This window comes from Nycticebus coucang, chromosome 19, assembly GCF_027406575.1.
Source record: "Nycticebus coucang isolate mNycCou1 chromosome 19, mNycCou1.pri, whole genome shotgun sequence".
Lineage (NCBI taxonomy): Eukaryota > Metazoa > Chordata > Mammalia > Primates > Lorisidae > Nycticebus > Nycticebus coucang.
Genome location: NC_069798.1, coordinates 54,581,496 through 54,607,566, shown reverse-complemented (window position 1 = coordinate 54,607,566; position 26,071 = coordinate 54,581,496). Strand labels below are relative to the sequence as shown.

The 26,071-nt window shown below is 40.6% G+C and overlaps 1 protein-coding gene and 1 long non-coding RNA gene across 3 annotated transcripts in view; one reads left to right on the top strand and one right to left on the bottom strand.

Annotated features, from left to right (window-relative positions):
* ALPK2 (alpha kinase 2) overlaps positions 1-26,071 on the top strand; it is a 119,409-nt gene that overhangs the window by 37,084 nt on the left and 56,254 nt on the right. For both annotated transcript variants that reach the window (XM_053571816.1, XM_053571817.1), the window contains exon 4: positions 5,989-7,729. In XM_053571816.1, the coding sequence (XP_053427791.1) occupies positions 5,989-7,729 (1,741 nt within the window). The remainder of the gene's footprint in view (positions 1-5,988; positions 7,730-26,071) is intronic.
* On the bottom strand, positions 3,459-25,183 carry LOC128571948 (uncharacterized). Its single transcript, XR_008376004.1, has 4 exons — positions 25,058-25,183; positions 22,938-23,036; positions 5,967-6,147; positions 3,459-4,665 (listed from the first exon to the last, which is right to left on the bottom strand). It is a non-coding gene; the product is annotated as an uncharacterized LOC128571948 (long non-coding RNA).

Genomic DNA, 26,071 nt, shown 5'->3' with positions numbered 1-26,071 from the left:
AAAATACTCAAACATTATTTGCCCCTTTCACTGTGTTGACATGTACGCAGATGATAAAAAGTATGAAAGGATAAATATGTTGGTGCCTTAGCATGAATCAAGGCAGTGGTCCCAAACTATAGAATTCTTCATTGCTATACAAGTCACAGTAAACAACAAATGAGAAGTTTTACTTGTGCATCTTACAAGGGTACATGTGAAATTTACTAGGTGTAGAATATAAATGTCTTAACACAATAACTAAGAAAATGCCGTGAAGGCTATGTTAAACAGTTTGATGAAAATATTTCAAATGGTATATAAAACCAGCACATTGTACCCCATGATTGTATTAATGTACACAGCTATGATTTAATAAAAAAAAAAAAGAAAGAAAAGTTTTACTTGATATTGTCCTCGATGCCTCAGTAAAAATGGATAATTTTATTAAATCTTGATCACTCAGTAAAAGCCCTTTTAATATCCCATGTAATAAAATGGGAAACAGGCACAAAACCCCCACTGGATTTCCTTTGGATGTTGGACATGTTGAGGAAAAGCACCTGTATGATTGTTTACATTGCAAGATGAACCTTTTTCATGGAGTTTAATTTTTACTTGAAAGAATAATGGATACATGATGGCTAATCAGCCTTGGGCATTTGGCAGATATTTTCTTAAAAATGAAAAAAATAAGTCTGCTACTTTGAGAAAAGCTGAAAGTATCTATTGCCACTGCTGATACCCAAACTTTCAAACTATCATTGTCCCTTTTCTGAACGAGGGACTTCCAGTTTCTTCGAATTTCCCTTCTGCCTCTTTTCTCTATTTCCTTTCCTCTGGGAGTCTCGTTATATATGTGTTATAAGCTTGATAGTATACTATAAGTCCGTAAAACTCTATTTATTTTTCTATATTCTTTTCTCTTTCATTTCCTAAGATTGGGTAATCTCAGTTGACCACTGTGAAATTCACTGATTCTTTCTTCTACCTGCTCAAATTTGCCTGCCTCTAGTGAATTTTTCATTTCAGTTATTATAATTTAAAACTTCAGAATTTCCATTAGGTTCTTAGTTATAATTTCTAGGTCTTTATTGAAAGATTATTCCCATGGTTTTAAGGAAAAATTAGTTTTCTTCAGTTTTTTGAATGTTTTTAAAATAGATAATTTAAAGTCTTTGTCTAGCAGCCTAGGGACAGTTTCTACTGACTGCTTTATTTTCTGTGCACAGGCCATCTATACACTATTGTTTCTTTGCCTATCTCATAATTTCTCATTGAAAACTGGACATTTTAGACAATATAAGATGACAATTCTGGAAACCATATTCTCCCCCTTTCTAGGGCTTACTGTTCTTGTTTGCTTGCTGAGTGATTTTCCTAAACTCATTCCTTAAAATCTATATTCTTTGTTGCTTGTGGTCCCTGAAGTTTCTACTGAATTAGCTTAGTGGTCAGTTAATGATTGGACAGAGATTTCCTTAGAGGCCTTGGGACCAATAAGTTTCTCACTTTGTTGAGGGGCTCTGTGGGCATATCAGTGCATACTTTCACACTTAGCCAGGCAGCTGACAACTCTACCTTAGCCTTCACTTCCTTTTAATAGAGTCTTAACGTCAGCTCAAGGTGAGAGCATAGCATTTTCTCAGATGTTTCATAAGCATGTGCAAAGCCCTGAACATGGTCACAAGCTTATGTGTGTACATGGGCATCTGGAACTCCAGGAAAAGGTCTGAGCTTTTCAATGACCCCATGGAGCATCTCATTCCAAAGCTTTCCCTTTTAAGCCCAATATTAAAGACATATGAAAAATGTAAAACAATGTCACTCTTATGAAACTTTGCTTTGTTTTGGAAAAATATAGTTATTTTTGTGAAAAATTTTGTTTATGCTAATATGTAACAAATTTATTTTTGTGATTCTTAAATTAATTAAATATTTTTTTCTGCTTTCATTTTAATATGGTAAATACTGATACATGTAACCACATAAAAAAAGGTCTTTGGAGCGCTCAATTACTTTTAAGAGTATAAAAGAGTACTAATAACAACATTTTTAAAGAACCTTTGGTTTCAATCAATTCTAGGGGTTCAATCTCAGAAGAAGCCCCATCTATTTAAGTAACACAGACCTCTTTTTCTTTAATAAGGAAATGATTCATTTAGAGAGAATCTAGAGAATTCAAGCAAGACGTTCACAACAGTGCAGAGGAATGTTAGTGCTTCCTTCATCCAAAAGAAAAGAGATTCAAGGAGGGAATTTAATTAATTGTCCAGGGAATTTCTTCCAGGATGGTTCTGCATACCTGTCAAATCACTGTGGGGCAGGCAGGTCTCTCAGCCAGCATCTCTCAATGATTCTACATTACCACCTTACTCACATCATTCTAACTGCTGCACTGAACACCCCTCTATGAACTCCTCTCTTCTTTCAGTTTCACTGTACAACTAAGCACAGAGTCCCTACAGGGGCCTCTGAGAAAGTAGCACTATTTCCTTCAGTCAATGTTTAGTTATTTTAGGGGTGGATATGATGTCTTGGGCATCTCCTTCCCTCCTCCTCTGCTCTTCACATGACACCGGGCACCTGTACAGACTCCGGGCACATTTGCCAATTGCCCCATCAAGATGAAGACTGAGGGCAGAAACAATTCATTTGCTGAATGATCCCTTCATGTGGTCATTTCTTTTCCCTGAATGTTAGTTTTCTAACAGCATACATGGAGCCAGGCTTCAGGGTCAGATGACTCCACTTTCCTGTCCCAACTCTACTGCTTACCAGCTTTGTCACTTTGGGGATATTACTCCCTCTGAGTCTGAGCCTCAGTTTTGCACATGGGCAGACATTGGTTTGCACCTTTTTTTTTTTTGTTTTAAGAAAACAGGGTCTCATTCTGTCACCCAGGCTGGAGATATGATCATAGCTCACTGCAGCCTTGAATTCTTAGGTTCAAGTCCTTCTGCTTCAGCCTCCCAAGTAGCTAGGACTACAATTATGTGCGACTACGCCCAGGTAAGTTTTAAATTTTTTGTATGTTGCCCAGGCTGGTCTCAAACTCCAAGTGATCCTCCTGCGTTGGGCTCCCAAAGCACTGGCATTACAGGTGTGACCCACTGTGACTGGTGGGCATTGTTTAACACAGGAGCCATCCAACAGATGCTGGGCTTCTTGCCCAGTTCTCTTCCCCTCTTCTTTAGGAAGCTTAGAGATAATTATGAAGGATGTGTCAGCCACAAATCACAACCATACCAAAGGCACTCATTAGCTAAGTGAGAAGTTAATTATACTTAATCCTTTTCCTTTTTACTTAGTGTACTTAGAATAGATTGTAAATCTCATATCAATTAAAACGGATGTTCCATAAGTTTATACATCACTAAACTGCGACAATCTCCCATCTGTTTATTTAGTCATTAACAAGTTAAATACAGCATATTTAACCCAATTATTTTCTCCATATTTTTCTCATCTTTTTGTTTTCTCTCCTTGATTCTTGTTTTCCCTTTTGGAGACAGTCTTGCTGTGTCTCCCCCGCTTGGCTGGAGAGACAATAGCGCATTGTATCTTCAACTCCTGGGCTCAAGCAATTCTCCTACCTTAGCCTCCAAAGTAGCTAGGACTACAGAAGACTCCACCACACCTGGATAATTTTTCTCTATCTTTTTATTTTTTTTTCCTTTGGACAGTATCACCTTGTTGTCCTCTGTAGAGTGTTATGGCATCATAGCTCACAGCAACCTCAAATTCTTGGGTTCAAGTCATCCTCTTGCCTTAGCCTCCCAAGTAGCTGGGACTACAGGTGCCTGCCACAATGCCTGGGTATTTTTTTAGAGACACGGTCTCACTCTTGCTCAGGCTGGTCTTGAACTCCTGAACTCAAACAATCCTCCTGTGTTGGCTCCCAGAGTGGTGGGATTATAGGCATGAACCACTGCACCCAGCCCAATTTTTCTATTTTTGAGTAGAGATGGGTGCTCTCTCTTGTTCAGGCTGATCTCAAACACCTAAGCTCAAGTGATCTTCCCGCCTTGGCCTCCCCGAGTCCTTGATTCTTGATGATCACCTCTTTCCCTGCTTTCTTACCTGGCCTTTTGTGCCTCTCAGCCGTTTTTTTCCTCTTCCTTTCTTTTTCTTCTGCATAAGTCATGGCACCTTCAAGATAGTTGGTTTCTCTGGCAGAGGCCTCATGGGCTGGATAGGTCAGGAAATCAGAGTTACTTGAAATTTCCCAGTAGTGCATAGAATTCTTTTAAGCTCCCTGTCAGCTCTCAACAGAGGCCAAATCGCTGAGAATTAATTGAAAAGATTCACGTAAGGGGTTGTAAAAGGCTCGATGTGAGTGATATGAAACTGTAGCTATAGTTGCTTGTCTTCAGCTAAAAGGATTCCGCTATAACTGAGAGATCTAAGCTGAATTAAAGATGTTGAGGATGTCTCCAAGGGTGGCTCAAGGATAATCTGTATCAGAATGGCTATGGGTTCTTCTAAAGCAAATTCCCCGGCCCCAACGCAAGGATTGTGATTCAAGAATTGTAAATAAAGGTCTCTGATGATTCTTCTGCACAACGTGAGCAGAGATAACTTGATCTTGGCACTTCCACCTTCTGGGAGAATACACCTGGCATAAAGTCTGCTTTGCAAAGTCTCTTCATGTTGATTTTCTCTTCTGAACCTCAGAATAACTTTCTGAAATAGACAAAAGTGGTACTGTTTTTCCCCAGAAAGTTGCTTTATATTTTGGTTTCCCTGTGCTTCTGGCCAAGGGAAAGCAGGAATCAGCTGTGACTCAGGTTGGGCCAACCTCAGCTACTCCTGAGTGGTTCTACCTGGGTACCAGGTGACCAAGGAAAGACATTGTCGAAATTGGAATGAGTCTCTGACTTCCGAACATGCAACCTATGTTAGTGCGCACCCTTCAATTGAGGGCTTAGAGTACATTTGAGCTTGAAGGTGTGAGGGATCCCTTCAGCAAGGAAGAGAAAAGATAATAAGGAAGACTGTGTTATAGCTGTCTGTGTTTAACACTGAGCCTTCCTGAGTTGAAGATTTGTGTATATTTTACAGAGAGAATAATCTGTAAGATCAAAGCATTGTCTCTAAGTCCAAGCCCGATCCACGGCTCCTGCCTTCTACAAATGGGTGTTGACTTCTGAGCTGGGTGGTATGCAGAGCAAGGTCAGCGATACTGCAGTTCAACGAGGTCAAATGCAACTTACAAAACAAGTGTAGAGAGTTTTTATTGGTCTGGGGAAGGCTCCCAGTGAGAAGGGACTTAGTAAAGCACAGCAGGCTCCAGGCTCTGGGTGGCTCTAATCAGTAAGGGGAAGGGTTGGAGAAGTGTGGTTTCTCTTGGTCCAACCCAGGATCTTGTTCCTCCCTTGCAGGGCCAAATCTAAATGCCTGGCTTGATCTATGTTAGAATGGCATGTGGACATGGTTTCCAGCCAGTAGAGCCTCATGGGCTGTGGTTTAGACCTTTTCATCACATTAAATTAAAAAGGAAACAGCACCAACCTTCATACACATAATCTTATTATGGTCTTGTCTTTGCAGCCTCCTGACAAGAATCATGCCTTCTTAGGATGGTCTTAAAGAGAGTCACTGCTTATGCTTGTCCACTACATAAAGAATTAATATTTTACTTATTTGTGTACAACGTCTGACTCAGAAAAATAATGCTTTGTCAAATTCCCATAACATAAAAGTGACTTAAAAACAGAAGAAACTAGAATATAAAACATTTTCTTCATTTGTTTAAGTCATTGGCAACATTTTCAATTTGGCGTAAGACTGGAAAAGGCTCAAAGGGAAATTTTCTGGGGTTCTCAGCAAGTGAGGCAGTTGGAATCCAGGGACAAGTTGCCTTTAACTACCCTTTTCCAGGGCGATGGCAGATCTCCTGAGCATGCAGTAAATTATGGTCATTTTCTTTATGTGCCATGACGTGAAAAATATTGGCATGTATGGTCCAAAGATAGTGAACTTACCATTGTATTCTCTTCATCCTAGCTGTACCCAAAATGATGCTGCCGTTTATCAAATCTCAGCTAAGAACTGTTTTGGAATGATCTGCTGTTCTGCTTCTGTTGACGTCAAGGTGTCAGAGCACTCACAACTGTCTCCTCTCTTGGAAGATGACAGGGACACAGGTTGGAAACACGAAACAGGCTGGAAATATGAAGAGGAAAGTGCAAATCAACTTGATGAGAAAGAAAGTCCGCACAAGGAAGGGGAAAGCATCTTCCTGGCCACTCCCATGGCAGCTGGCTCCTCCCCCACCAAATTCATCAATTATTATTATTCATCAACTCAGTTATTGGCCAATAATGACATTAGTGCATCCAGTTCTGAAAATCCTTTGGATGTTGAAAGAACAAAGCAAACTGAAGAGGCTCATGACCCAGGTAACACAGAAGAAATTGCAGATGGATTGCTCTTCCTTAATTCAAATACTACTCCTCCAAACCAAGATGTATGTGGCCCCAGGACAGTGAATTCCCAGCTACCAACGTTCACGGATGGTAGCCTGAGCAATGACGGCCCTAATGATGAAGTATTAAATGCTAGTCATCAAAATCCAAAAGTACAGAAATACATTAGCCTCAGTCTCCCGCTGTCTGAGGCAACTGCACACATTTACCCAGGTGACGGTGGCACAGCCAACAAGCAACACGGCCCACAGGTTTCCAGTGAAGACTCTGACAGTGACTATGAACTTTGCCCAGAGATAACCCTAACCTACACCGAGGAGTTTTCAGATGATGACCTGGAGTATCTGGAATGTTCCGATGTTATGACAGATTACTCTAATGCAGTTTGGCAAAGGAATCTGCAGGAGACTGAGCGTGCTTTTTTATTAGAAAGCGATGACGAGGAGATGGAATTCAGCGAGTGTGGCCTGGGTGGGTGTGAGCATCTCCTCAGGGGAATGGGTTGTGGGCCTCGGGTGTCGGGTGACACCAGGCCTATGGATGCCTCCAGTGGCTTCTGCGGTTATCACTCACAACCCCAAGAAGTGGGGGTGAGGAGGGGCAGAGCCTCCACACTCAGTCCCTCATTCCCACAAACAGAGATGACTCTCACTTTGGGACCTCACCAGGATGGGACATCTATGATGACAGAACAGGGGAGATATAAACTCCCCATTGCTTCTGAGGCTGCTGAAAATGATTATCCAGGAATTCAAGGAGAAAACAGAGACAGACCCCAAGCAAGAGAGGAATTCTCCAGTGACAGTCGGCTGAACATGGATGAAGCGGTGGCGGAGATGGAGATGAAGCCCTTGTCTGGTGAGTTAGAAAAACTGGGGATGAACCAATGCTCAGAGACCCCGGCTGAGAAAAGAGTAGAGGAAAAGGACGTATGGAGCAAAAGGGGTTCACAGAAACCCGCCAGGGTGAGGCGACTGGGAATTAAGGGAAAACCCAAGAAGCTGAGCCCCAACCTGAAAGAAAGGGCAGCAGAAGGCACCCTTCCTCCCTGCTGTTCCAAAGAACCTGCTAAGTGCCCACTAACCCGGAAAGATGAAAGAGGCATTTCTCACGGCAAAGCAGAAGCTACTGATTGGAATTCCCACTTCCATGCTGGAGGATGTGCTATTTCAACACACGCAGAGCAGGAAGCAAAACCCCTTCAAATTCCAACAGATTCAATCCCTGAAGAAGGAAATGCACATTTCGAGGGAGAAGGAATGTGGGTTAATAATCTATTTAAAACAGGCCAAGTTCCAGACCACACTGATCATCCTCAGGTAAGGTTTCCCTTTTTTATGAACTAGAAGACAAAGGTGTGTGTGTCTTTTCCTTCACTCCATGTTCACAATTGCTATGTTATAATGTAAACCAAAATAAGTCTCTCGATACCATCAGGGTACTTGTGTGTGACAGCTGCTGCCGCTAGGAAGGAAATCTGGTTTTGAAAAAAGGCCCAGATAAACCCTAAGCCATCCTAATTATAGCAAAAGACTGATAGAAGAGGTACTAATGGGATTGCAGACAGCTGGAAAAAGAAATCTGATATTTTGTCTACTGCATGTGTTTTACTAGGCAATGTCACTATTCAGAAGTTTCTCAAGCAAATGTTTTTTGTTTTGTTTTGTTTTGTGGGGGTGTAGCCTTTAAAAGAAAAAAATACAGTTCTTTCTAGTTGTTTGGGCTGGAGTACTTTCCAAATGGTAGGTTTGGGCTTTAATCAGAATGTGTGTCTCAAAGACTTGTAGAATTGACGCGGTGATGCTGGAGAAGGCAGGCAAAGTAGAGTTTGCTCTGATGGTGGGATATTTTTGATTGTGTGTTTTATTTTGTTCTTCCAAAAAAACAAAAAAGTATAAAGGAGGCTAAGAAAATACAGCCGGAGATAAATTTGTTTTCCTTACTACGGATTTGGCGGTGTAAAGAAACAGAATTAAATTCATGGTAATAATTAATGTACAAAGGATGTTGTGGTTGATATATGAATTACATTTTTAATTTTATTTTTAATTTTAAAGGGTCTTAAATGGACTTTCAGACGGATGCTATACCATGGCCAAAATTTGATTTTTATAAATAAATACCTAAGAAAAGTTTATCAATTATGTTTACTATACTTTGTGTTCCCTTTTTGTGCCGCAGAAACCTAATTATTCTTTTTAGAGATTAAACTCCAAAGAAAATAAAATATTCCCAAATGCAATGTATTTAACTGTCTCTGTGAGAATATAAAATACTGACACATTGATTTCTAAAGACCCAGTTCCTAAAATAGCCAATCAGAAAATTTCCAGATTTGAGGTAACTTTTAACTGAGAAAATTGTCTGGTTCTGCTAGCTACACTAGCCAGATAAAAGCCACATTTATACCTTAATTTTTGCAGGTGAGCCAGCTTTATCCTATTGATTCTTTAGCAAACATACCACTTAGCGGCTCACATACCCACGTGACCACAGATTCATGCCCAAGATAAGTTTATGAAGTTGGTTTAGCAAATGTTAACACAAAATAAAGTGATAATGTTCATTTTTTTTCATGTCAATAAATATGGCATTTCCTTTTCTATTCATAAAATGCTCCTCCTTGCTCAGCTAAGTGCTTTTAACAGTCATTTAAGAGACGTTTCATTGGGCAAATTGCTTTTATTATTAAAGATTGGGGGAGGTGATAAGGTATAAAGGAAGGTAGCTATTTATTAACAATATTGGTTTTAGACCCCTCCCCCACAAGAGGCAGTTTCTAGTTCCCCCAACGACCAAAAATTTCAAAGAGCTGCAGGGAGGAGCCCTCTTTGTCATCCGCAGCTTGTACCTTTTTTTTTTTTCCTTGAGACTCACTCTGTTGCCCAGGCTAGAGTACCATGGTGTCAGCCTAGCTCACAGCAACCTCAAAGTCCTGGGTTCAAGCAATCTTCCTGCCTCAGCTTCCTGTAGCTGGGACTATAGGTGCCTCCCATGATTCCTGGCTAATTTTTTTTTTTGCAGTTTTTTGGCTGGGTTAGGTTTGAACTCGTCACCTCCGGCCTATGGGGCTGGCGCTCTACTCCTTTGAGCCACAGGCACTGCCCAATTTTTCTATTTTTAGTAGAGATGAGGTCTTGCTCTTGCTCCGGCTGGTCTTGAACTTCTGAGCTCAAGTGATCCTCCCGCCTTAGCCTCCCAGAATGCTAGGATTACAGGGGTGAGCCACTGTGCTCAGCCCATAGCTTTGTACCTTAAACTCAATTCTGACATCGAGAGCCCTGGTGACCAGCTAACCATCTATCAGCTGGCAATGCAGCTCAGTAAAATGGACCAGCTCTGGGACCAAGGTTGTCTGTCCTAGTGAAGTTCTTATGGAACTCTTTGGCCTACACACACATTTGTGACCAGATACCTACCCTACCAGCTATCAGCTCAAGGTCCTACCTGTGCTTTGTGATGTGACCATACTACTTTTCAGAAGAGCTGGTGGTACCTTTTCTCACCTTGCAGTGGTCAGTAGCAGAACTGACCTCTCATTCAAGGGACAACCAGGAACTTGAATGAAAACTGCACAATTAAGAGCAGTACTATGCAGCTTGAAGTTAGAAATAGGATCTTTGTCACTATTTCATTTATTTTCCTTTGACTAAAGCAGGAAAATTTTACCACAGGGACTGGCGTATTTGAAAACACAGATTCTTTTACCCATGCAAAAAGTTTTTATTTAATTGTAGATGTCCACATTTCTTACATATATAAAATATAGCCAAATTTACAGAAAAGGTCTAACCATCATTGCAAATGTGACACAGAACTTAGGGAGTCATTGGGAGCTAAATGAAACTTTTTTACAATACTGTTAAAAAAAAAAAAAGATTGGTGAATCTTTCCATAACTAATTCAAAATACATTTTAAATACTTATTCTCAGACATTTGAGCCTATGGGAACCTAAAATTTCAAAATGATTAAAAATCCTGGGTTGGGGGTAATGTTAATAAATTTTCCCACTCTTGAGTCTTGCCTGATTCACTTACCTTTAGGTGTCTTTTTGTAGAAACAGCGATTGGCAACTTATCTCTTAGTTTTGTTTTTTTTTTTTATCTTCATCTGCATATGGCTTTTAGCAGTCTGAGAAAAATTCCTTATCTCTAATTTTCTGTTTTAAGACCAAGACTATAGCTCCTGCTTAAAGATGTATCTCCAGGTGTATTCATTTTCTGCTTTCCTTTCTCTCTTTTACAGTGCATGGCCATCCTGTTATGACTTGTCTTGAAATAGGACTGACCCAGGCTAGTATTGGAAAGCACCCAGTTACTCTACATTTATGGAAGATTCTAAAGTTAATCCCAGTTTGGGAATGGAAAAATAGAGAGGGTACCCCAGGCTAACTTGAATCATCTTCAAGGGTTACATTGCCTTGGTTTTTTGAGCTCACTTTTCTGATCCAGCTCAGAGGCACAGTCTCACAATCTGCCTATCTTAAGTTTCCCTGCAGCCACACTGTAAGATCATCCTCACTCTTAAATCAGAAGTGCTGTGTCTCTCTTTCTGCAGAGTCGCTCAGCTTCACCCCAGAAAGGTTTGCATTTCTGTTCGACGTCATGGGATCATAAATGTACAGTATGAAAATGTATTCTTAGGTTCTCGTAGTTAAGAATCTTCCTGATCAGGAGTCAGCAGTAAGCATAGAAGGTGAGCTCCATCATGCACAAGAATTTGCTCACTGTATTTTGCCCACTGATATATATTCCAAGTGGCATTAGAATAGTGCCTCCCACATAATAGGCATTCAATGGTGGAGTGAATAAGTAGCCATAAAATAATATATTAAATGCCAAGTATTGTTAGGTATGATTCTAATGATCATTGCTCTCATTGACCTTTATCTTCCTGAGCACATTCTTGGGTTGCCTTCACATCAACCAAGATGCTGTTGTCAACTCTATAATAGGATACAATTCCCTTGCTCTTTTGGCCATGGAAATGAATTGGTTTCCTCTGAACCATCCACACCCCACACTTGGTTCTTTTGTGAATACTGGTGATTCACATATAACTTTGGCTTTATTAGTGCTCACAAATTGCTAATTAGACCACACCCACCTGGCACTCAAGACCTTCTGCCATTTTGCCTCTATCTCTAGGAGGCAAAGAAGGAGTACATGCTGGTTTTTTCTCCTGAAAAAGGAAGCATTTTCTCAGACACATGGTGGATCACTTGTCTTCTTATCTAGAACACCTTCATCCACCTCATTACTGGCTCAGCCCACCTGGGCTCCAGGTCCTGCAAGGTGCTTCCAGGTGCTTTCCTCATCACTATGATTTCTCATCGCACAGAAAAACCCGTAACACTCTTGTCCTCATTCTTTGCATAATGCAGTGAGCTCCAGACCTGAATTTGGTTCCTGCTCTACCACTTCCTAACTCTCTGACCCTGGAAAAAATTATATAAGTTCTCCCAGCACCAGGCTCATCTATAAAACAGAAATAATAATAGTTACTTTAAGAGTGTTTTGGGTGGCACCTGTGGTTCAAAGGAATAGGGTGCAGGCCCCATATGCCGGAGTTGGCAGGTTTAAACCCAGCCCCGGCCAAAAACTGCAAAAAAAAAAAAAACCCCCCAAAAAAGAGTGTTTTAAGGAGGGCAGCACCTGTAGCTCCGTGGATGGGGCGCCAGCCACATACATCCAGGCTGGCAGTTCGAACTACAACAACAAAAAAAAGGCAGGCGTTGTGGTGAGCGCCTATAATCCCGGCTACTTGGGAGGCTGAGGCAAGAGAATCGCTTAAGCCCAAGAGTCTGAGGTTGCTGTGAGGTGTGATGCCACAGCACTCTACTGAGGATGATATAGTGAGACTCTGTCTCAAAAAAAAAAAAAAAAAAAGTGTTTTAAGGATTAAAGTCTTAAATGGAAAAGGTCAGCACAGTGTCTATTAGGCAGTTAACATTTAGTATCAGTTTTATCATTTTTCCTTTATTATTTAACTGCTGGACACATATGTCTTTCCTCCCCATATGAAAAACTTTCGTGAGGGCTGGTCACAAATGATTGTATGCCCGTTTTGTAATTGAAATTTTTATTAAGATACTTGTATATTCATATGCACTTGTAAGAAATAATACAGAGGATGGCCATACACTTTGCCCAGGTTCCCCAAGTGGTAACAGCAAAACTGCAGTCTAATATCACAATTAAGACACAGATAAAATCTACTGATCTTATTCAGACTTCCCCAGTTTTACTTGTACTTGTGTGTGTGTTAAGATCTGTGGAAATTTATTATCTTGATAGGTTCCTGTATCCACCACCAGAGTCAAAACATTAAACAGCTCCATTATCATAAAGATCTCTCGTGTTGCCTTTAATAACTACACATACCTCCCTCCCAGCTGCCCTTTCTCTACTTCTTGGCAACCACAAATCTGCCTGCTAATTCTAAAATGATGTCATTTTAGAAATATTATATAAGTGGAATCATATAGTAGGTGACCTTTGGGGATTCTTTTTTCACTAAACGTAATTCCTAGAGATTCCTCCACGTTGTGTGTGTCCAAAGTTCATTCCTCCTTATTGCTGGGTAGTATTCCATGGTATATGTCTACTACAGGTTATTTCATCATTCACTAGTTGAAGAACATTTGGACTGATGGCAATTTTTTGCTCTTATACATAAAATGTTTATGTACATGTTTTTGTGTGATTGTTAAGTCTTCATTTCTCTGGGACCAATGCCCAGGAGTGCAATTGCTGGGTCATATGACAGTTGCATTTTAGTTTGTAAAGAAACTGCCCAGTTGGTTTCCAGAGGGGCTGTACCATTTTACACTTTCATCAACAATGTATGAGTGGTCCAGTTGCTCATTGAGCACTTTTTCATGTGCTTATTTGCCAAATATATATCTTCTTGGTGAAGTGTCTGCTAAATTTATTTTCTAATTGGATTGTTCATTTTATGGTTGAGTTTTGAGAGTTACATGTATATTCTAGAACTTAGTTTTTAATTTTGGTGAGGTCTAATTACCCACTTTTTCGTTTATGGCACCTGCTTTTGGTGTCAAGTCTAAGAATTCTTTGCCTTTCCGGGGTCCTCAAACTGTGGCCCGCGGGCCACATTGAAGCGGTGGGATTGTATTTGTTCCCGTTTTGTTTTTTCCTTCAAATTAAGATATGTGCAGTGTGCACAGGAATTTGTTCATAGTTTGTTTTTTTTTTTGGTAGAGACACTTTACGGCCCTCGGTAGAGTGCCGTGGCATCACACAGCTCACAGCAACCTCCAACTCCTGGGCTTAAGCGATTCTCTTGCCTCAGCCTCCCGAGTGTGTTTTTTTTAACTATAGTCTGGCCCTCCAACAGTCTGAGGGACAGTGAATTGGCCCCCTGTTTAAAAAGTTTGAGGACGCCTGCTCTAGATCCTGACGATCTTTCTCTCATGTTTCTTTCTATAAGTTTTATAGCTTTGTGTTTTATATTGAAGTCTACGATCTATTTTGAGTTATTTTTTGTAGAAGGCATGAGGTTCAGGTTGAGTTTTGTTTTTTTTTTGCTTATGGTTGTTTACTTTTTCCAGCACCATTTATTGATAATGCTTTATACTTATTTTTTTTAAAACCCTTAGTATATTGCCAGGTACCCAGTAAGTGCTCAATAAAGATGTCAGAGCCTCCTCCCCTCTTTGAGATCAGAGAAGAGCTTATGACCTCTTTCCTGCCAGCAATTCTACCAATGGCCAGGACAATATCAATCTCACAGCCAAGAGCTGGGAGTATAACTGGGGAAGAAGTGCCGATGAGCCTGTGGACAAACAGATGATCAAGCCCAGTTGAGCAAAAGGTCAAACAAACTAAGGGTGTTTGTTTTCTAAGAGGCAGTTAATTCATCAGTAGGACTATTTTGTGCTTTGGAAAGAAGGGGAAAACCTAGGTGTGCCATTGTTCCTAGATTTGACCACAAATCTGAGGACTGACTGATTTAGAAAGCCAAAAGGTGAGAGAGAGAGAGATGGAGACCTTGATGTCCAAATCCAGCAGTCCTTGCTAAATGATGTATTCATACCTTGAGGTTGAACATGCCTCAGAGGTGACTGACTGCTACTGTAGCCCACTACTTCCTGTTTGAGTTTAAGTAAGACAGCAGGAGATTTATCTCTTCTATGCTAAGCAGATTTGCAATGATATGGTATGAATGTCATACTAATATAGGTTCAGCTAGGCAGGTGATGTAAAAACAGGGTTTACAGCAGCTTGGAAATCTGCATGGCCTACCCATAATAGACTTGGCACATAGTAGGGCTCTAGCAAATTTTTTTAAAGAATGGGAAAATAAGCAGCCAATCTAAACCTCTTTGCAATACAGTTTTCATCTCTGGGACAGCACAACCTGAGATCTTGATCATTTGCATAATAAAATACCTCCCCCCAAATAACAACTGTTGGAATAATGACTTCAGAAGATTGACAAGCCAGATTTCTGCTGATGATGGGAAGGGGCAGAGGTTTATAACTGTTCATCTCTCAGCACATGACTGTCACGCATCTTGTCAACACACCACTCCTCAGCTGACCCAGGATGGAACATAAATATTTGCTTTGTCTTTAATCACAAAGCCTGCTGGGCCACTTCTGCCAAATACCACTGCTGGGCCTGCAGTTGAATGTTCCCACTCACTGCAGTAATTGTACTCAGTGTTAAATAATCAGTGAAAAGTTATTAGGACCTGCAACCTTGTGACTCACAGTGGGGTCAGTGGACCGGCTTGTTAGAAATGCAGGCTCTCCAGCCCTGTTCCAGGCCTACTCAATCAGAATCTTCATTTTTAACCAGATTTCTAGGAGGGCTTTAAAACATTAAGCTGCCTAAGTTTTGCCCCCAGAGATGATGATGGGTACTGGGTGTTTTTATTTTTATTTTTTTGAGACAGAGTCCCACTATGTCGCCCTTGGTAGAGTGCTGTGGCGTCACAGCTCACAGCAACCTCAAACTCTTGGGCTTAAGCAATTCTCTTGCCTCAGCCTCCCAAGTAGCTGGGACTATAGGCACCCACCACAACACCCGGCTATTTTTTTTGTTGTAGTTGTCGTTGTTTTAGCTGGCCCAGCTGGGTTCGAACCTGCCAACTTTAGTGTATGTGTCTGGCACCATAACCACTGTGCTATAAGCGCCAAAATGGCACTGGGAGTTTTAAAATCTCCCAGGTTGAAGGCTCTAGCTGTGCTTCAGAACCATGTATGGTGCCATATAGATAGTCTTCCCTCAGAATCCATGGGGGAGTGGTTCCAGGGCCTCCCGCCCCAGCTAACAAAATCTAAGGAGGCTCAAGTCCTTTAAATAAAATGGCATAATATTTGCATATAATCCATTCTTTAAAATATCTCTAGATTCCTTATCATACCTAATACAAAGTAAAAGCTATATAGATAGTTGTTGGATTGTATTGTTTAGGGAATAACAAGGAAAAAAGTCTGTGCATGTTCAGTACAGATATAATTTTTTGGATCCTTAATTGACTGAACCTATGGAACCCACAGATACCCTGCACTGTATACAGACAGATGTCCATGCCCCACCCTGGAGGTCCTGACTTCAGTAGATTAGGGTAGGTCTCATGCATGCATACCATAACAGAAACTCTGCACCAGTTACCAGAGGTAACTCTGAGGCTCAGCCATGATGGAGAGATCTAGTGCCCACGTGGAGATGAATATAGGATTATTCTGGGGTGGGGGCTCCAAGTCCCAATCCCCCCACTGATCAGGGCTGCAGAAAGCTAAAGGTCATATACATTGTGAAGTGCTTTCTCAGGGATTCTGGAGCCCTTGCCCCAGATATCCCACAATCTTAGCCAAGGAACAAAGTGCCAAGTCATTCAATACTCCTTTGAATAGTGCTCTTTACATGAGATCTTTCTACCCTAGTGCAATATATACTTTCCTGAAGCGCCTCACATTTTAACAAATCACACACTTAAATCACATACTTAAAATATAAGGGTTCCTGGGGAAAACAGCATTCCCAAGAGGTCACTTGGGAAACACACTTTTGAAACCAGAGACTAACAAAAGTAAGCTGGTTTGGACTGCCAAGGGAAGCTGCCCAGGCTGGCTGGAGGCTGCCATAGCAGATATTAAAAATACACAAGGTATCTTTTACCCACTTTGTAATGAGGCTTTTTTTTTTTTTCATGTGAGTTATTTGGAGATTCTCCATATCAGCCCCTTACTGGATGGATAATTTGCAAATTTTTTCCCATTGCATAGGTTATCTATTTGCTCTATTATTTCCTTAGCTGTTCAAAAGCTTTTTAATTTAATCAAAATTAAAATCAAATTGTTAATTTGTTGTTCTTGTCATTGCCATTGGGGTCTTAGCCATAAAGTCTTTGCCTAGGTCAATGTCTGGAAGAGTTTTTTCTACATTTTCTCCTAGAGTTCTTATGGTTTCATGCTCTACGTTTAAGTCTTTTATCCATCTTGAATTAATTGTTGTGAGTGGTGAGAGAGATGGATCCTGTTTCATTCTTCTTCATGTGGCTATCCAATTTCCTAGCACCATTTTTTGAATAGGGCTTCTTTTCCCCAGTGTATGTTATTATCTGTTTTGTCAAAGATCAGTTGGCTGTATATGGATGGTTTTATATTTGAGTTCTCTGTTCTGTTCTATTGGTCTAGGTCTCTATTTTTGTTCCAATATGGTGTTGTCTTGGTTACTATAGCTTTGCAGTATAGTTTGAAATCTGGTAATGTGATACCTCCAGATTTGTTCTTTTACCTTATGATTATTTTGGCTATTCAGGCTCTTTTCTGGTTCCAGATGAAGTGTAAAATTATTTTTTCTAGATCTGTGAAATATGATGTTGGTATTTTCATGGGGATTTCACTGAATCTGTGAATCAGTTTGGGTCGTATGGACATTTTAACAATGTTGATTCTACTAATCCCTGAGTGTGATATGTTTTTCTGTCTCTGTGTCATCTGTGATTTCTTTCCTCAGTGTTTTGTAGTTCTCTTTGTAGAGATCTATCATCTCCTTGGTTAAGTATGTTCCTAGGTATTTTGTTTTCTTTGTAGCGACTGTGAATGATATTGAGTCTTTGTTTTGAATTCTCAGCTTGATTGTTAGAATGGCTTTTATTAAAAAGTTCCCAGACAATAGACACCGGCATGGATGCAGAGAGAAAGGAATGCTTACATACTATTGATGGGATTGCAAATTAGTAGAATTTGTATGGAAAACAGTATGGAGATTCCTCAAAGAACTGCAAGTGGACCTACTATTTGATCCAGCAATGCCACTACGAGGTATCTACCCAATGACTACTCAAAGAAGTCATTTAATCAAAAAGACACCTACCCTAGAATGTTTATTGCAGCACAATTCACAATTGCAAAGATGTGGCTCAACCCACACGTCCATTAATTCATGAGCGAATTAACAAAATAGGGTAAATGTATACCGTGGCCATAAAAATGAACACCTGCAGTTTTCTTCCACAAAAAAGGAAGAATTGATGCCTTTTGCAATAATCGGGATGGAACTGGAGACCATTATCCTAAGTGAAGTAACTAAAGAATGGAAAAACAAACACCATTTGTACTTGCTATTAAATTGGAGCTAGCCAATGAGCAAATATGTGCACAGAGGGAAGTAAAACTCAATGGGAATCAACCAGCAGGGAAGGGGAAGGCAGGGATAGGTGAAAACCTACCCAACAGGTACAATGAACACTATTTAGGTGATGGGCACACTTATAGCTGTGACTCAAGTATTACAAAAGTGATTCATATAATGAAAAACATTTGTACCCCCATAGTATTTTGAAATAAAAAGATTATGTAAAGCAATCTTAACAATCAATAAGAAAATGCATAATTGTACTTCATCCTTGAAATTTCTTTTTCAAAATATATACAAGATAAGAGAGTGGAAATGCTGACAACGTTTTAGTTAGAGCAAGCTGGAGGGTGCTGAGAACTCAAAGACACAAGTGGATCTCTGAGCCAGCCTGGCTGCTGCTTAGCACGCAGGCCTGGAGCATGCTGCTTTGGAGAGAGGTCCACTGGGGGCAGGCTCTGTTTTAAATTCTGTTATTGTTAAAATATAACTTGAAAGGGCTGCTGCTGCCAATGCAAAAAGCCTGAGTTAAAGGCTTTTTCCTTTTCTGCTCAGTTTTCCATAATTTATTTCAGCTATTCAGGCTCCATTTGCCAGGGAAACACTGCATATGGACCGACACAGCAGGTGTGTTATCCTGACTTCATCCCACTACAGACCAATCTCACGGAGGTAACTTGTTTCAGAAACAAGAAACAACATGTTATGGAAAAGAGACAGCACCAGGGTCCCCGCCATCTCCTGTTCAGGTGGTCCTAGACTGCTCTGGGTCCTTAGAACAGTGTCTCAAACTGAGGGCCCGGATTATTTGCATTGCAATCACCTGATGAAGTGCATGTTCAAAAAATGCAGGTCTCTACATTTACCCCAGACTTGCTGAACATGCTTTTTATTTCCTTTTCTTTCGCTCTCTCTCTCTCTTCTTTTTTTTTTTTCCAGAGACAGGGTCTTGCTCTGTCTCCTGGGCTAGAGTGCAGTGGCATCATCATATCTCACTGCAACCTCAAACTCCTGGGCTCCTCCTGCGTCACCCTCCCCCAAGTAGCTGGAACTGCAGGCATGTACCACCACATCTGGCTAACTTTTCTATTTTTTGTAGAAACAGCAGGGAGGTGTCAGGGTTGTCTCACTCCTGCTCAAGCTGGTCTTGAACTCCTGGCCTCAAGCGGGCCTCCTGCCTTGTCCTTCCAAAGTGTTGGGATTACAGGCGTGAGCCATGGCTTTTGGACTGACTGCATCTTTCATAAGCTCTCTGAGCAATGCTCGTGAGCATTAATGTTTAGAAACCAGTCTTAATTTTATAGACATAGAGTGAACAGTGCAATTTGAGGCATGTCTATAAAGAATCACCAAGACTTTAGAAACAACAGGAAGTTTACGGTTCCTCAAGTGTAACCCCTTTGCTCTAAGAGGAAAAAAGAACTCGTGATTTGAATTGCCTTCTGCTTTCTAGTTGGCTTGCTATAAATGCAGCTTGTTCTTCACCTGTTTGGGTAGCTGAAATAAACATAGATTCTGATTTATTGTAATTAATCCAGAACAGGTGTGCCATTTACAGCTGCACTTTATTTTGCGGATTAGTTCAATGACAGGAATTCAGGTGGCAGCCGGGGAGGCTGGTGAGAGAAGGGTGACTTCGCTGTAGGGTGGGTTTTAGAACCTGTGACCAATTCTCACCACTGCCCTCAGTTGACCCTGAGTGCCAGGCATGTTTCGTTGGGCTTCTTTTGCTATGACTGAAAATGAACCTACATCTCTGAAAGGAGATGGAAGAAAGATTGATCTATTGGGGCTATTTGGGAGTAGCCCCAAACAGATAAATAGACAAATGGAACTGAATAATGATTACAGAATCCACTAGAGGAATTTGGTTTGTGATAGAGAAAAAGGCTTTCAGTTTACGGGAAAGAAAAAAAATCTTTAGTGATGACACAATTAGCCATCATGTGGAAAAAATATCAGTACCTTACAGTGGGCCCCAAATAAACCAGGATGAATCTCTGAGTTAAAAGTAAAAAAAATAGAAAGCTGTAGGGTGGTGCCTGTGGCTCAAAGGAGTAGGGCACTGGCCCCATATACCGGAGGTGGTAGATTTAAACCCGGGCCCAGCCAAAAACTGCAAAAAATAAATAAATAAATAAATAAAAAGAAAGCTGTAAATGACTGTAAGAAATGTTAGAAACTATTTTTATGACCTTGAGAGATACAAGGTCTTTTGGGGACAAAACCCAAAATCAATATTTTTCATTATATAAAATTAAAAATTTTCTATATAATAAAAATACCACAAATAAAGTGACATATTTTATGTGTAGAACATATGTAATGGACAAAGATTAATCTCCAAAGTAGATAAAAAACAAATAGATAAGAAAATACCACTTGCCGGGAGTGGTGGCTCACACCTCTATTCCTAACACTCCAGGAGGCTGAGGTGGGAGGTTTGCTTGAGCTCAGGAGCTTGAGACCAACCTGAGCAAGAGTGAGACCCCGTTTCTAAAAATAGCCAGACATTGTGGTGGGCACCTATAGTTCCAGCTACTGGGGAGGCTGAGGCAGAAGGATCACCTGAGCTCACTTCAGCTACTTCACTTAGGTTGCTGTGAGCTATGATTCCATGGCACTCTACCCAGGGTGACAGAGTAAGACTCTTTCGAAGGAAGGAAGGAAGGGAGGGAGGGAGGGATGGAAAGAATCCCTAATTGAAATTTTTTAAGAAGGTAAATAAAAATACAAATAGTCAATAAACATGAGTAATTAGGAAAATATAAATTTTAGAAACATAACATCTTTCACCCATTAGATAGACAAAAAATTAAAAGGTTGATAATATCAAGTTGAGATTCCGGTGAAATGGGTACATTTCCAGTATGAATGTTATTTGGCAATTTTTTTTTAACTTTAAAAAGGGCATTACCCATGATGCAGAAGATTTACTTCTCAATATCTACTCTTGAGAAAAGCTTGCACAAGGATCCAAGGAGACATGTAACATAATGTGTGCTGCAGAATTATTTGTCTAAGGAAAAGGGGTAGATGGCTAAATAAAATGTGACCCGTGTGAAGAATAGACATATCAAAATGTTACACAGGACCAGAAGAATACAGTGCAAAATAATATGAACAACAGGATACCATTATGCTCTCCCAAACCAACTTATCACAGCATGTGTTATTTGCACATACATATTTATTTATTTTTTTTCATACAGAGTTTCACTCTGTCCCCCAGGCTGGAGTGTCATGATGTCATAGTTCACAGCAACCTCAAACTCCTAGACTCAGGCTATCCTCTTGCCTCAGCTTACCGAGTAGCTGGAAATATAGGCATGCCCTGCTACACCCAGCTAGTTTTTCTTTTTTTTTTTTTTTTTTTTGTTGTTGTTGTTGCTGTTGTTTTTTAGTAGAGTCAGTGGTCTCACTCTTGCTCAAGCTGGTCTCAAACTCCTGAGCTCATGTAATCCACCACATAAATTTTTTTTTTAAGTCTAAAAAGATATACTCAAAATGACAATGATGATTCATTCTGGGGAGGAAAGCAAAGAATTTATCATTTGGAGAGGTGATTAATAATGTTTTGTTATATTAAGGAAACTATTCATTTTTACTGATATTATTGAAAACTTACTTTTTTAAAAAAGGAAAGCATTAACTGGGAGCTAGAAATTCTTTTTGTGTGTGTGTGTGTGTTTTTTTTTTTTGGCTGGGGCTGGGTTTGAACCCGCCACCTCTGGCATATGGGACCGGCGTCCTACTCCTTGAGCCACAGGCGCCGCCCAAGCTAGAAATTCTTGATTTTAGTTTTGGTTCTATTATTAACCAGCTGAACATTCTTGAGAAATTTCTCTTCTCTTTGGGTCTCTTTCCTCCTACAGTTAAGTACGTAAACTAAAGAGGTTAAACATGAAAGTCTGTAAGTTTCCAAGTTACTAAAGTCCTGGAAACCCTTAATTTTGCATTTCAGTCTATGTATAGAAGGGAAAAAACCTGCTAAATCTGACAATTTTGCACAAAACCTTCATCATAAACCAAATTTTTTTTTCATAAACTGAATTTGAAAACAAAAACTTAGAAAAGTACTTGTGATGTATAGGCAAAGAAAATGTAAGAAAAAATTAATAGCTTCATCAAAAATGGGCAAAGGGATCAAATAAGGCATTCAACAAAATTCATCAAATTATCAATTCCTTTTCTCCCTTACTCCTCAACTTTCAGAGATTGTTCTTAAAGTGAAAATACCTCATGCTGATAAGAATGTGAGGAAACAGATTTTCTTCTACACCACCAGTAAGAGTGTAGATTGGTACAAGCTTTCTGGATGGCAAATTGGCATATTTATTAATACATTTAAAATGAAAGTGTTGGCTCAGTAATTAACCTGGTAAAATTACAGAGATATAAATCGAGCCATCTGGATAAGAATCTTCCCTGTAGCATGATTTATGATAATTAAACTTTGGGAACAATCTAAATATTTAACAACAAATGGTTAAACATATTGTGATACATATTCTTTAGACTATCCAGCCATTAAAAACTATGCTTTTCCAAAAGGAAAATGTTTTAAAAATCATGCTTTCACAATATTTAAAGATATGAGAAAAATAACTTGTAAACAAATCACGAGGGAATGTATGTGTCTATCTTCCTTTGAGAAACTTAAAGTTTTAAGAAAGAAAGATTAAGTTCTTTGCCTAGGGTCACACCATTTGGTCAAGAATATAAGTAAGTTCCACTTCATTTTACTGAGAAAATACTGTGCATATTACAATACTACAACTTTTTAAAATCACTTAAGAGAGTGCCCCAAAGCCAGTAAGAACTCAACTTATCTGAACTATACCTGGTCAAAAAGTTTGCACCAATGATAGCAAGAAACACTAGTATTGTCATCATCTACAAAAATAATTACCATTTATGCTGGGCGCTGTGGCTCACACCTGTAATCCTCGCACTCTGGGAGGCTGAGGCGGGAGAATCACTTGAACTCAGTAGTTCGAGACCCTCATCCCTGTAAAAAATACAAAAATTAACCAGGTGTGGTGGTACACAACTGTAGTTCTAGCTACTTGGGAGGCTGAGGCAGGAGGATTGTCTGAGCCCAGGAGTTTGAGGTTACAGTGAGCTAGCATAATACCATTGCACTCCAGCCAGGACCACAGAGCAAAACTGATAATAATAAAAGCAAATAATAATAATGATAATAATAAAAGCAATAATAACCATTTATTGAATGTTTGCACGTTCCAAGCACTATATTAATGTGTGACATTTGGCAATTTCTATAGTCCATATAACAAAATTATGAGCTGGCTCACAGGGCTTGAAAAGATTAATTAACATGCTGTGGGCACACCTATTTTAAGTGGCAAAACTAGAATTCAAATTCCATAAGGAAATCAGATTAACACACTACAAATTGAAGCTGGTAAGATTATGATGACTGCAAAATTTTGGCTGAGAATAGTTAGAAACAATCAGGTGAAAAACCCCGTTGATTGGCCTCCAACATCCAGCCTACTTATGAAATGGTCTAATTGTTTCCCAAACAGACACTGATAAGGCCCTGCCCCATAGCTATGTGGTCCTAGCCACACCTGCAGCTCAGGTGAAGGCAATTTCCAGCACCTGACAGTACCCCACTGCCTGGTAACTTTCTTCATGACCTGGGAGTTTGCTTGGCCACACAGGGCAGTGTATCTGGAAGTCAGGAAAGTCAACCAGTGGGGGTAGGAGCTGGTAGTTAATGTCCCAGCCCCCGCTTCTGCAGAATGATCCTAGGGCTTTCATCACACACTTCCTTAGAGTCCCCCTGTGAGCAGTCCCCTGCTGTCATCAGGGGCAAACTATTCATTTATGGCTATTCAAATCATTTATTGGCTGGTTTTTCTGCCCCATCTCATATTCTTTCTTTCTCCCCATGTTTTCTGGGATCACCTCCCAAACAAACTGTGTCCAGATTCTTTCTTGGGGGCTGCTTTTGCAAGACAACTTCCTACATCCTCCAGGATGGTGCATTTGTTATAATCAATGTCCCTACGTGGATGCAGAGTTATCGCCCCAAGTGCACAGTTGAGATTAGGGTTCACTGATGGGGTTGCACGGTCTGTGGGGTGGACAATGTCTGATGATGTGTCTACCACTGAAGTCCGGAATTCTACTCTAAAGGAAAAAGAGCTGATCCCATGTTTCTGGCCACAGTCTACTGGTTTAGAACAAGTAGCAACAGCAGCACTGGTCACCCAAGAGTCCCTCTGGCCTCTCAGCTCTCAACCCTTGCAGACCTTACTGCCAATGACCAGCCCTGGCTAAGGCAAACCCCACTGCCAGGGCTTTTGTGTCCCAGTTGGCATCCTGGCAGCCCTGTTGCCTGTTGGACCATCTCCACTGTGTCTCTTATATCACTTTAAAAACAACAAGCCACCCCACCCCCCAGGCTACCTATCAGGTTACTGTCAAGCTACAGGACAAAACCAGATATATTTCAGTCATCTTTGAGGTCACAGGTTATTGGGTTTGGGATATCCCATGCAGAATGGAAAGGTGAGAGGTGGAAGAGACACCCTTTTATTTATTTATTTTTTATTTTTCCCCCCCAGGGTAACAAAATGTTACATTTTGCTCATTTCCAACAAAAATTACATGTGCTACAAAGTAATGTTCCACTAAGTGATAGGTTCAAAACATTCTGCTGAAAGTTTTAGCAAATAGTTGTCATTTTTGGCTAGGCAGCAGCTCCCAAGTGCAGGTTCCTAAAAATGACACCCAGGTATAAAGACACGTTCATTTCCTCTCATCTCAGGCATTCATAACCTTGGTTAGCTCAGGGCTCTGGCCCAAACTAAATAGCCCTATTCTTTTACCTTGAGTTTCCATCATGTAAAACCTAAAGGTTCATATCTGAAGGTGAAAGAACGGTGGCACTTGTTTCCAGAGGCAGGGATGCTGTGGCCCCGGCCCTCAAGGATTTGGGGACCACATAGGATAGTCCTGCTCCCCCTGGACCTTGTCAAAGTGCAGCTTCCAACTCACCAAGTCTGGTGGAGCCTGATGTCCTGAATTTCTAGCAAACTCCCAGGAGGGATTCCCAGGGACCACACAGGGCTCAGGGCGTCCCTCAGGAACTGTTCAGCATGCCGCACCTTCCCTCTCTTTTCCCTCCACCCACTCAACTGCCCAATAGCTAATGACAGCTGACACACATTGACTAGGAATACCAGCCGGGGACTGGGCCAAGGGCTTTGCTGCGTTAGCTCATTTCATTATCTCAAGAACCCTGGGAGATAAATCCAGGCTCTGCGTCAGGGAAGCAGTGAAGCCTTGCTTTGAACAGAGTCTGTCTGATTCCAGGCCCTCAGCTCTATCCATGACATTAAAGAGCTGCTCTGCTTCCATTTTAGGTCTGAGTTTCTTAACTCTCTTTAAAACCAAAATAAACTCTTCAATAACTGCGGTTGCCTCTGGTGAAGGGAACTGAGTAGCTGGACAGCAGGGACACTATATCCGCTTTCACCTCATACCTTGTGAATTTTGTACATGTCTGTGTAAGAGAGACAGAGAGACCTATTTAAGTCAATGAATAGTTTTTAAAACAGGCCCGTGGCCTTTTTAGTTAGAACCATGTACCAACAGCTGAGCCTGTTCCCAGGGTAGGTGGATGAGAAATTCCCCACCACACTGGGTCTTCAGCATCACCACTGAGATGGGGAGATTCTCCCAGCCTTGCCCCCCTCGTCCTTTGGAAATGTGCAGAACAAGGCTGGCCTGTGACTTCCCACCAGATGATAGATGATAGGTTTACCACCTGGTTGGCAAGGACTTTTCAGAGTAGGTCTACTGTATACTAACAATTTGATGAGTAGAAAATATTGCTAAAAATGATGCTATTGAAAGTCTGATTTGAGAATTCCTTCCCTTCAGATAACCTGGCATAGGTCTGAATGGTACCATCTTTGCTCTTTTACGATATTACACGTTGACAGGAGAAAATCATGACCACCAAATAATGATTGGACTTGGCCATTGTGAGCATTCAGATAAGATTCC